This window comes from Tursiops truncatus, chromosome 13 (genome assembly GCF_011762595.2).
Source record: "Tursiops truncatus isolate mTurTru1 chromosome 13, mTurTru1.mat.Y, whole genome shotgun sequence".
Classification (NCBI taxonomy): Eukaryota; Metazoa; Chordata; class Mammalia; order Artiodactyla; family Delphinidae; genus Tursiops; species Tursiops truncatus.
In genome coordinates, this window is record NC_047046.1 from 28332942 (window position 1) to 28345128 (window position 12187).

General features: G+C 48.5%; 3 protein-coding genes across 30 annotated transcripts in view; 1 reads left to right on the top strand and 2 right to left on the bottom strand.

Annotated features, from left to right (window-relative positions):
- MPPE1 (metallophosphoesterase 1) overlaps positions 1 to 9956 on the top strand; it is a 32926-nt gene extending 22970 nt beyond the window's left edge. For 22 of the 27 annotated variants that reach the window (XM_073790507.1, XM_073790496.1, XM_073790491.1 and 19 more), the window contains one exon: positions 1355 to 4858. The gene's annotated coding sequence lies outside the window, so the exon portion shown is untranslated. Of the gene's footprint in view, positions 1 to 1354; positions 4859 to 5368 lie in introns of those variants that run through there. The other 5 variants (XM_073790486.1, XM_073790487.1, XM_073790488.1 and 2 more) reach the window with 5 other exon arrangements.
- Positions 1 to 12187, bottom strand: part of GNAL (G protein subunit alpha L) — a 91796-nt gene that overhangs the window by 4369 nt on the left and 75240 nt on the right. For both annotated transcript variants that reach the window (XM_073790515.1, XM_019920710.3), the window contains 4 exons: positions 1819 to 1873; positions 998 to 1071; positions 508 to 566; positions 129 to 249 (listed from right to left, as the gene is read on the bottom strand). In XM_073790515.1, coding sequence (XP_073646616.1) covers positions 129 to 249; positions 508 to 566; positions 998 to 1071; positions 1819 to 1873 — 309 coding nt within the window. The remainder of the gene's footprint in view (positions 1 to 128; positions 250 to 507; positions 567 to 997; positions 1072 to 1818; positions 1874 to 12187) is intronic.
- On the bottom strand, positions 9387 to 10965 carry CHMP1B (charged multivesicular body protein 1B). Its single transcript, XM_004332505.4, has one exon. It carries the CDS (start codon positions 10892 to 10894, stop codon positions 10295 to 10297), a length of 600 nt encoding a protein of 199 aa, XP_004332553.1. The 5' UTR covers positions 10895 to 10965; the 3' UTR covers positions 9387 to 10294.

Here is a 12187-nt window from a genome sequence, read left to right on the forward strand (position 1 = left end):
ACTGAAAGAAGCTTCTTATGGTTTTAGAAGATTTATCACAAGGAAGGACTCCATCAGAGAACAAAGATGAAAGCAAGCCCAGAGGCATTTTTAAACGCAGCGGGAGACTGAGTTTACTGTCTTGTCACCTGTTGTTCCAGATGCTCTCGAAAAGGTCCAGGGACTCGCGCAGGCGGTTGGTATTGTTATCTTCCCGGATCACCATGTTGTAGCTGCTGCAGGCGGCCACGTAGATGATGGCGGTGACGTCTGGGTGGGAGGAGTGGGGGAGGCACCTTGGTTATTTAGAGCAGTTACAGCCACCCATGTCCGGGGAGAGCTCCCTTGTGATCGCAGAATTGACCCGGGGCCCCCAAACTAGCAGAGACATTGTGACCCCAGGATGCTTAACTTCCGTATTCATGGGACTAAGACACTTGATAGGTGAGTGGATTGAAAGCTACTGAAACACAGCAGCAGGAGGGAGTGTGGGTTTGTCCCCATTTTATTGAGAGAGGGAGAAATCACCATTGAAGCACTGGATCCATTTTCTTCTCTCGTCCCTCTGGCCTCCGACGTCAAACATGCTGGGGGAGAACATGGGTTGGGGGGTGCCGTTAGCCGGGGGCGGGAGGACATCTGCCCTTTGCTCTCTCCCTCCCCCTGGCCCGTGGCTCTGCTCCCCAGGTGACCTTGCAGACGGGCCCAGCGGGGCCTCCCCAGTCTGGCCCAGATGGGTGTCCACACCCCGGTATTTCTCTGATCCCGGCCCTTAGCCCTGTGATCAGTGGCTGCTTGGCTCTCTTTCCCCCTGGGCAGCCCCTTGCCTGCGTCCTCCTCCTCTGCACCTGACTGAGGCCACCGGGCTCGAGTGCCTCCCTTCCCTGCACTGACACCTGGGCTTGCGGGCGCGCACACGGGTTTGCAGCACTGCAGGCCCGGGATCGCCCGGTATCCAGGCCACTTCCCCGACCCCAGGCCTGGGGGGCCCGCGGGAGGGTCCTGCCCACACGCTTACTGGAAGTTGACCTTGTCCACTTGGAATCGTGTCTCGAAAATCCCTGACGTCAGAACTCTGCACCTGAGGAGGTCCTGGGGGCAGAGAAGAGAGAAGCAAACAAGTGACCCCTGTCCTCAGGAGGACAGCCCGGGGCAGCCACAGGCTGCGAGTGTCCCAAACAGCAATTCTCTCCATCGGAAAAGAAACAGGACTTAAGAGACCAAGAGACAAATGCTCTTGGTCTCGCTCCCCGGAGAAAGTCACAGTTAATGTACTGGTTTGGTCTTGGAGACTTGATGGCTCTGCTTTTATTTCCTTTAGAAGCTTCTTGTAATCACTCCTGAGTGTTCCCGACTGACACCATGTCCCCAACAGCCCGCCAGTGTCTGGGGAGAGGCGCCCGTCCCGCCAGCTGCCGCTCCGGATCAGACTCACTCTCTCTCCTCTCACAGTTCTAGTCTCTAAGGTAAAAGATGATGAGAAAGCCGTACAGTTTCACAAGGCTGACACCTCTGCTGGCCTGTCAGGTGTCAGGGTTTCTATCCTGGTCACCAGATCCATTAGGATGTAAACTGGCCACCGCAGTGACTCTGGAAGTGGAGGGCGGTGGCCCCTGTGAGCCCGATGAGAAGTGTGAGGACAGACTCGAGGGGCAGGCTCAAGGCCAGGGTAACTGAGCTCCCAGCGTCGGCCTCGTAGAGGGATGGACTCCAGGGGACGACCAGGAGCTCAGACCTCGGGGGTGGGGGGCGCAGGGAGCCTCCTGGAGGGGCATGGCTGTGCCCCGAGGGTACAGTGTCCCCCGGTTCGGGCGGTGGTCGCAGCCCAACCCCACCTACCTGGTCTGTGGGCGTGTAGTCCACCAGGCTGACGCTGTCAATTCTCTCCAGGAAGCTGAAAAGAAAGCCAGACGTGCTTGGGACTGCTCTGGGGACGCCTCTGGGCTGGGGGGCAGGTGTGCAGGGCCTGCACGAGCCCAGGGGGACGGGGCAGCCACGGGCCAGCAGCTTCCCGCGTTCTTCCTGGACACATGTCTCCCCAGCAGGTCAGAGTCCTGAGGGTCCTGATCCGTCACGGTGGGGGAGTGGGGGTCCAGGCCTCTGCCCTCCCTTGACAGGTTTGACATGTATTTGTCTTTCTGTTTATCGTCTGTCTCTCCCTCCAAATGTGGGACCCACAGGGCAGATCTGGCTTGTTGGCCGGGTTTCCCCAGCGCCTGTGGGGCAGCCCAGCCCCTGCATATTTGTGGGATGAAGTGAGCAGGGGGCTGTGAGGCCCAGCCTGCAACCGACACAGGAAGACACAGCGCTGGTTAACCAGTGAGCAAAGGACCACTTCTCAAGGTGTGGGGGCAGCAGAGTGTGTGATGAGCGGGCGGGGCTCTGAGTGCCCCAGTGGGGCTCTCCTGGTGGGGGGTCCCTGTGGCTGAGGTGGGGCTCCAGCCCTGGGGAGAGTGGATGTGACCTGGATCAGGGAGACTCGGCCGGAGTCCCTGCCTGGACAGCTCGGGGTCCACTGTTCCGTATCTGGAGTAAAGTCATGGTGGGCCTTTCTCCCAGCCTGTGTGCCCGTGAGCTTCTGCACAGAGGGGGGAGCACCTCCCCACCTCCACGCAGTCCCCCTCCCCAGCCAGCACTGCAGGCCCTTGAGCTGCTCACAGGAGGAGGTGGGAGTGCAGAAGACCCCAGAGGAGCCACAGGAGGGGACCCCTGAGAGCTGAGTCTGGTTTGAAAACCACAGTGCACTCTGGCCCAGTCCTTGCCGGCCTTGCATTTGGTGGAGTGGAGGGCACCTCAAAGTCCATCCCGACCATCTAGCAGGACAGGAAAGGGGCAAGAAGACTTGAGTCTGTGATGAAGGGGGAGGGGTGTCTGCCGAGGTGGGGAGGGACTCTAGACTATAGCCCAGAAACCTGGGGGCTTCGGTGGGGAGATGAGCCACCCCCCTTCCCTGTGTATGGATGTAATAAGTTGAAGCAGAAGTGGTCTGTCCTCTCGGCAGGGACATCTAATATGAGAAGGTGATACAGATACAGATCATCTCCGATCGAAAGGGCTGGAAGGAACTGAAAATCAAACCAAATATGAAGCCTTCAGCCCTGGTTAGAGGGTAGGAGGCGCCCGATTTCAAACACGATGCAGACAGGGTGGAGGGGGTGGGTGAATCTATTCAGATGGTAATAACGGGTTAAGTAGAAACAATGACATGTGGTTAACAAAAAAGACATCAGAAGTTGTTGAAAGATCAGAGACCGCCTTCCCGAGGACACGTGGGAGTACCTTCCTGACCACTTCCTAACCGCGACTAAGGAAAGATATACCATCTGTCCCCACCCCTGAGCCCGGGGTGAGTGTCCAGGGTTCCTTCCAGCTCTGGTACTTAACCACCTGAGACCTGACCGGCATCAGTGAACATTTCCCAGAGCATCTTCTGAATTGTTACTGATGGTGAATAGTCCTCTGAATTCATGGATTTCAAGTTTGTGCAATGGAAGTAAAATGTGAAAATTCCCCGGATGTGAATGTTTCCCTGGACATTTGAGAGCCTCTCTAAGGAGTAAAGGCTAGCAGTTGATTTCTGCCAGACTTTTGACTTAATCTTTGGTTCAGTTGGTGTATTTCCCACACGTTGTAGTAGGACTTCTTCAAACTGGGGCTCTTAAGATAATATATTGAGAGAGGAGTTGTAAAAGGATCTTCCAAATCATGCACAGAATTTTGTATGACTAAAATTTAAAAGGTTTTGTCCCTAAATATACCACTGCCTGTTATGCCATAAAATTAACAAGATCTAAGAATTCCACTTGTAGACCATTCACTCCCACTAGATAAAGAGTCGCAGGACAATAACAAAATACAATTATAGAAAGTCACCCCCCGGACTTCGCCGGTGGTCCAGTGGTTAAGACTCCGTGCTCCCAATGCAGGGGCCTGGGTTCGATCCCTGGTTGGGGAACTAGAGCCCACATGCCGCAAGTAAGACCCGGTGCAGCCAAATAAGTAAGTAAATAAATAAATATTAAAAAGAAATGTCACCCCACCCCCACCCTTATGGTCACTTTAAGAAAAGCAGTTAAAAGGCAATTTACTTTGATTTCTCTTCACTGTTTCCTGCTACAGCTGAGGATATTTGTGTTTACAGAAGTGTTTTTATTTTGGCCACTGGGATCCCCTTCTGCTCGACATGGGCACGAAACAGCAATTCACTCTTCATTTCTCATCTGTCTGCCACCCCAGTAACTTGGGTTCTTGTGGGCCGGGGGCGGGGGTTGAGGGGGGGATGGTGAAAAGATGAAGCTATCCTGTTAAGTGCCTTTGAACAACTGGATCTCAGGAAAGGCACCAACGACGTTTAATTAAAATGTACTTAAAATGATCTCTTTTATGAAAAATGCAGCAAGTCGGAGCTGTGTCAAGCCAAGTGTCAACTACAAACTGGCATTTTCCATTGGCCCTTGCCATCTACCTCTACAAGGATTAACTCTTGTGCTGCTGCAGCTGCTGACTGTCAACACCCCCTGAAAGGAGTTCAGGTGGACAGCAAAAACAAGGCACTCTGTGCTCCAGGAAAAACTGGCAGAACAGGTCTTCAGAGAGTTGGATGTTTTCAGAAGCTGATTTTATGAGCCCAATTCTTCTATCTGTTCATATCTAGAAAAGCACTAAAATCCTTCATGGTGACGACTGCTCCTCGTGACTAGCAGAAACCTTCTGCAAAATAGTATGTGCCCAGTTGCATGTACTCCCCCTTCACCAAAATCACATCTATACTGACCTTCCCCCGCTGCCTCTTTGGAGCAGTTTCTCAGAGCTATCTGGGATGCTGTCTCCCGGGCTGTAGTCCTCATTTTGCCCCAAATAAAACAACTTGCAACTCTCACGTGCATTTTTAAAATCGACACAAGTAAAAACCCTTTTCTCAGTGTCTTACTGAAATTCACTTCATGATGATGTAAAAAATTTGATGTAAAAAATACTGGAGGAAAACGTTAGCAGTAGTGACAGAGCATCAGCCTGATCTAATGTGCAGCAGGGCTGAGATCCAGGCCACGTCAGAGGTGGTCCTCGGACCAGAGCCTGGGCATCGGGATTGCGGCTGAGCCAGAGCCGGGGTGGATGAGTGACCCACGTGCCCTTGGATGTCTCAGAAGCATCATGCCTTTTCCTCCCCTGCCCTGGCCTGTCCTCTCCCGTCACCTGGATGGCACACCTGATGACTCACATCCTGTTCCCGCCCTCAGTCAACCCTGAATCTGGCCTCCGAGCCCTTTGCAATGCGTCCCATCTCTTCCTTGTTCTTCTTGATGTCAAACCCTCCACTCCAGTCAAATCCCCACGTAGTTTTCGCTTTTCAGACCTTTGTGTAATCCCCACTTTTTTTTCTTTGAAGCCTCAGATTGAACCCAACCTCTTCTAAGAAGCCAATTCCACGGAACAGAATTGAGAGCCCAGAAACAAACCCACACACATACGGACAACTGATGTATGACAAAGGAGCAAAGAACATACGGTGGAGAAAGGATGGCCTCTTCCATAACTGGTGTTGGGGAAGCTGGACAGCTACATGGAAAATAATCACACTGGACCATTACCTCACACCCTACATAAAAATCAAACTCAAAATGGATTAAAGACTTGAACGCAAGACCTGAAACCACAGAATTCCTAGAAGAAAACGTAGGCAGTATGCTCCTTGACGTTCATCCTAGCAGTATCTTTCTAGATATGTCTCCTCGGGCAAGGGAAACAAAAGCAAAAATAAACAAGTGGGACTGCATCAAGCTAAAAAGATTCTGCACAGCAAAGGAAACCAGCAACAAAACAAGAAGACAACATGCCAAATGGGAGAAGGTAATTGTAAATCATATATCTGATAAGGGGTTAATATCCACACTATATAAAGAACTCACATGACTCAATAACAAAAAAACAAACAACATGATTTAAAAATGGGCAGAAGTGCCAAAGAGACATTTTTCCAAAGAAGACATACAGGTGGCCAACAGGCACATGAAAAGATGCTCACCACTGCTAACCATCAGAGAAATGCAAACAAAAACCACAATGAGATACCACCTCACACCTGTTAGGATGGCTGTTATCAAAGGCAAGAAATAACAAGTGTTGGTGAGGATGTGGAGAAAAGGGAGCCCTTGTACACTGTTGATGGGAATGTAAATTGGTGCAGCCACTGTGGAAAACAGTATGGATACTCCTCAAAAAATTAAAAACAGAACAACTACTTATGGACCGGCAATTCCACTCCTGGGTATTTATCCAAAGAAAATAAAAACACTAATTCCAGAAAATATCTGCACCCTAATGTTCATAGCAGTATTACTTACAATAGCTGAGATATGGAAACCACCTTAAGTGTCCATCGACAGATGAATGGATAAAGAAGATTATATATATACACACACACACACACACACACACAAAGGAATATTACTCAACCACACAAAGAAGGAAATCTTGCCATTTGTGACAACACAGATGGACCTTGAGGGTATTATGCTAAGTAAGTAAGTAAGTAAGGCAGATGGTGAAAGAAAATACAGTATGATTTCATTCATGCGTGGACTATAAAAAAACAAACAAAACCCCCAAATAAATGAACAAGCCAAACCAAATAAAAACAAACACATAGATACAGAGAACTGAGTAGTGGTTACCAGAGGGGGAGAGGCAGGGGGAGGGGGAAATGGGTGAAGGGGATTGACTGTGAGGTGATGGCTGGAAACGAAATTTTTGGTGGCAAGCTTGCTGTAGTGTGTACAGAAGTAGAATGTTGTAAACATGAAACTTATGTGTCATAAGCCAGTGCTACTTCAAAAAAAAAAAAAGGAAGAAAAGAAAAAAGAAACCAGTTTTAGGACACTATAATCCCATCCTCCGTGTAGTTTGTTTCATGATTTGATTAGCTCGGAGCACACCTTACATCGTGATTTCCCCCCTTGTATAAGCTGAGGTATAAAACGGTGCGCAAAGAGCACTGACATTACTCATCTTGATGACTCTATCACACCTGTGTACACTTGTGTATTTTCCTCTTTTTGCTTGTGCCTTATCTACCTAGCTCCACTGAAGACCGTTTAAGGCAGAAGCATGTCTTTATTTCTAGAAAGAAGCCCCAGACAGCCAGCATCTGACACACCTCAGTCCAAATCTTTTACTGTATTCAGTTGTTCTCAACAAACACTGCTGAATTGTTTGTCCTGACACCGTTCAGGAGGGATGGAGGATGTACAAACCCTAAAGAGCAGGAGCAAATACCTCAATTTGGAGAAACACGATGAAGGAAGAGGACAGGGTGGTCCTGAGGGTACATCTGGGCTCTGCTGAGGGCCCCTGCACCCACTGTGATGCTGTCACCGGGGAGCTCTGGGCGTGGTCACGAGTGACAGCACCCAAGGGAGATCTGCATTCACACCTACTGAGCTGGGTATACCACCTGATGCCCAGGAACCATGACTGAGATGCACTGGTCCTGCCCCACATGGAACCTACTATCTGGTTGTAGGAAAACAAACCCCGGTACACCAGGCAGGCACTGTCTCATTCCAACCAGTTGATTAAAAGAAAAAAAAGAGATGGGGGCCTGCGCATCAGTTTGTTCAATGACCACAGGCTCACAGCTTCTTGCCAACAGCACCTGAGGTCCTGAGCTTTGGATTTTGGCTATGGAAACGCTTCCAAGAGGGTGTCATGCCTGTTGCAGAGGAGGAATCTAGAACATGAGGTGCCTCACTTCTGCTCAATGAGGTGAGGTTGTCTGGCTGACCCTGAGATCACGTTCAGTGAATAAGGTTGTCAGATGGGTGCTTACTTTAGGCGGCACCCTTTCAAATCGAAGACAGCAGGGTGGGCACACGGCACCCTCATCTGAAAGGCACACACACATTAAGTCTCCTTCAGGAAGAAGCATCTGTAGTAAGAAACGTCTCCAATAGTGCAGTTATCATCTGAACTGAAATAAACTAAATAGTTCCTAAAGTAAACTTAAAAGTTTATTCTAAATCCATTTGGAAACTGTGAATTTGAAGGCAGAAAAATACAAAGGAGAAATAAGAGCAAAAATTATACTAGTAGTTGCATGGAAGATGAACCATTTCCTCGGTATGTTTGAGCTGGATCCTTTTGGAAACTCTCTCTTGAGCCTAGGCAAGTTTCAGTATGAGGAAGAACCTTGTTGCCACGAAGAAACTATTACAGTAAAGAAATAACAACTTGGGCTTCTAGAAATATGCATGCAAACAGAAATTCAGGTGCTAAAGGTGAGTCTGGAAAAATACTATGCTTTCTGAACCAAATCAACCTCTGAATTCTTTTTCCTTAAATAGCTTTGTAAACAGGATGTACAGTAAGTATGCAATAACATGCAGTTTAAAATGATTTATTTGACAAACTTCTGTGGTTCATATTCCAGCATTTCATCAACTGCAAAACTGAGGAAATAATTCATGGGCCTGGTATGCTTTTGAAAATATTTATGTTTCATAAAAATGTACATTCATATAGTTTGAAATGAACATATTTTAAGAAAGTTCAAGCATATATAAGCATTGTTTAATCTCACAAAATATATTAGTTTTGTTGGGAATTATCTGCACTATAAAAGGGTCCTCAATTTACCAAAGGATCAACACCAAGCTATTATTTAAGTTGTAATGATGTTTTCAGTCTAAAGAGGGGTTAGGACTCATGCTGTGCTCACCAACAGCTGCCTCTGGGCAACCTTGTGGATGAAAGGTGACACCAAAAGGGACAAGTTCTAGAAAGAGGATTTGGGGCAGACGACTGGCAGATGTCCCTTACAGAAGACTTTGGAACAACATCCAGTCAGACATAATGACACTTATATACGAGGGCCAGTCCTCATCTGCACACAACTCTTCATTTTTTTTACCCCCTTAATACACACACATTCATACAGTAGGACATGTTGTAACAGTGAATACTTGGTTCTCAATCTTTCAAAGGGCTTGGAAGAGTCCGTTTAATTATTTTCTGAAATACTGGAATTCTCTCCAGTGAAGGGAAGAGGGAATTTAAAATATCCTTAAGTGTTTAACTTAGATTAATATGCTCGCCAAGGCAAAAGCAAGTTGCTGTTCTCCATGTTTTGCGGCTCTGAGAAAGTGGTAGCAACAGGCTCTGCTTTTTCACTTTCACTTTACACACCACCATTCCAGAAAGATGGAAGGCAGCACATCTGGGCTCTGGCCTGAGAGGGTCGAGCCTACTGTCTGACCCTGCATCTGTCCTTCCCAGACTTCCATGTGGCTGCATGTATGTGTAAGGGATTTGCATGGCTAAGCCAAACACTCCAACTTGTATTTTCGAGGTTTTAAAAGAGCTGTTGCTTTTAAGACAAGATAATAAATGCAAATAATTAGAACCTAAAATGCAGTTCTAATTTTATTTCTATTTTTGATTAAAATCAAAACAAAACCTACACACACACAGTCCCAGGGCTTTCTCAAACCAATCAACGGTTCTTTGGCAACGTCAAGAGTAATGTGACTGTCATGCTAATTGCCATACTTTAAAAAAAGTCTAATTAAATAGGAAAATAACTAGAAACATAAGAGAGAAGTTCACTTGGAAAAAACTGTCATACTAACGTTAAACCTTGTAAATCTTAAACCCATAAATGAACACTTTTCTCTTATGATAAATGGAAGTTACGTGGCATTTCCAGTTATAAAGACAACTACCATAAGAAAAATTTATAGGACGTAAACAGTAACTGAACATTATGCAGGAAAATCGTAAAGTAATTTTAGTGTAAGTTATGAGAACAGATGAATAGTCACCTTTAGTCTGGATCTGATTACAATAAACAAAGGATACACAGAATAGCACTGCCCATGAAATAAATCTCTTAATGAGGTGTTGATAGCGCTGTAATCAACCTAAGTAATCACCTCCCGTCAACTCTAGATATTATCGATTACACAAAATTAAAAAGAAAACCTTCAATTCTGGTAATTCGGGCAGAATACTGAATACACAGGAACTAGAGTTTTGACCACATTTTTAAGAAAGATTCATATACGCCAAATTAACCAGATCTGTTAAAAGGCAGCTATAAAAATACACATGATAACAAGCTATACAGAACTTTCAAATCCATTTAAGAGTGGAGAAGGCCTGGGACGTCTTCGTGTATCTGGAGAGCACTGTAAAACCCAAAGGTAGAAGCATCTTGAGGAAGAGCAGTTCAGCATTCCGGCCGGTTCCGAGTTTCTAGCGTAGAGTATCCGTCTTCGAAGGTGGCTGCGGCCGGGACGCCTGAGAGCGGGTTCCGCGGTCACACTTGGTCCCGCAGGCGGGCCAGCCTCTGGGACAGTTCGTCCTGCTCGGCCGAGGCCACGCTCGTGCCCACGGAGCCGGTCTGGCCCTGCGGCAGCTCCATGTTGAGGTCGAGGCCGGCCTCGTCTGCCATTTCCTGCAGCAGCATATCCACCTGGCCCTGGGGAGTGGTCAGCGTCGTCGTGCTGCTCATCGTGTCCTCCATCTGCTGCGTCTGCACGTCCAGCGTCTCGAACTGGTGCTCGAACTTGTCCATCAGGGCGGAGATCTTCTCGAGATTCATGGTCTTCAACGTCGCGTCCATCGACTTAACCACACCGGCCATCGACTTGGTCACCTTGCCCATCGTCACGGCCGTCTGGACCCTGGCGGCCACCGCGTCCACCCGCGCGCTCATCCTCAGGAAATTCACCGCCTGGTTCTTCTGGCGAATCGCGTTCTCGGCGTGAATCCTCGCAACTTCCATGTTGCCCTTCTGAATGGCCTTTTTAATCTTGGCCTTTTCGGCCTTTTCCTCCTTGTCGCATTTTTTGGCACTCCTGCCCAGTTCTTTGGCCGCGAACTTTAGGTTGAACAGGTGTTTCTCCATGTTGGACATGATCGGACGGCTCCCGGGGGTCGGCGGCCGGGGCCGAGGTGGAAGCCGGAGGAGGTAGGAAAAGAAAGACCGCTCCCGGCCGCCGCTCCTTTGTTTTGGTCCCACTTCCCGTTTCTGCAGCACGCGGCGCAGGCCGTGACGTCATCGCTCGGCGCCGGGAGCGGGGCAGGCGGGGCGCACGGCGTAGGGGGCGGGGCTCCCGGACCTGGACGAGGCGCACTGGGCCCAGGCGGCCAGATGTTGCAGCGCTTACCGCGGCCCCTCTGACCCCCCGCGCTCGCCGTCTGCACCGAGTCCCCCCCGCCCCCCGCACCAGTTGTTAAAGAACTGAAGCATTAGTAAATTAACGGAAATGCGTGTCCACACACTTTCGTAGGCACGGACAGGATTGTCTGGAGCTGCACGTAAAAACTGTCCAAACTTGGTGGCCTGAGGTGTCCGGCCAGAGGCTGGAAACCAGGAAGCTGTCCTGAGGTTAGCAGACCACAGCCTTCTCCATCTGCTCTGGCAAATTCCACTTTCTCAGGGGAACGTGGACCGTTAATAATTAAAAGTACGAAACAGAAAAAGTTGTATCACTGACCTGCGCCTCGGTCTTTGAGGACAATCTGGTTGCAGCCTGTGACATCCTTTTACTGCAGCGGGTGAAAATACCTTCTGGTCCGCGGACCACCTCGTCTATGCTGTGGCTGAAGGTCAGCTTGTAGATGAGTTGCCAGCAACTCCAAACATACAAAAATCCTTGTGTGGTTTAGTAATAAAAGACCCATCTTTTGCTGACATGATTCTGTTTGATATTTTATAAATATCCAAGGAACTTCACTCACATTTCATTTTGACACGAAACTGTCATTTTAAATTATGCAGGCAGAGGATGGTGAAGTACTGGGACCCACACCCACTGGCGTAGATCAAAACTGTCACTATGTATTATACCCTTTAGAAGTGCAGGCTTTCAGATGGCAGCAGACTGTGCTGTGGCTTTTTTCTTTTAGGAAGATTCCTCCCGTACAGCAATAACAACATAGCAGGGCCCAACCTGCCCTAAGGAGCTAGGCTGAAAATGAACTCTGAGAGTAATTCTGTTTGAGAAAGTTTTAATCCAAAGTCTCACCATCCCTTTGGGCCTCGTGTGATAGTTTGCCAGTGGTGCTGTTGCACATGCATTTTCCTAAAACGCAGCTCTGGTTATATCACTCTCTTGCTCCAAAACCTGAGCAGAAAGGCACGCGGCGAACACGGTCCCCACCCTCCCTTTTCTTTCCCTCCTCACCCAGTCAAGCCAGACTGAGC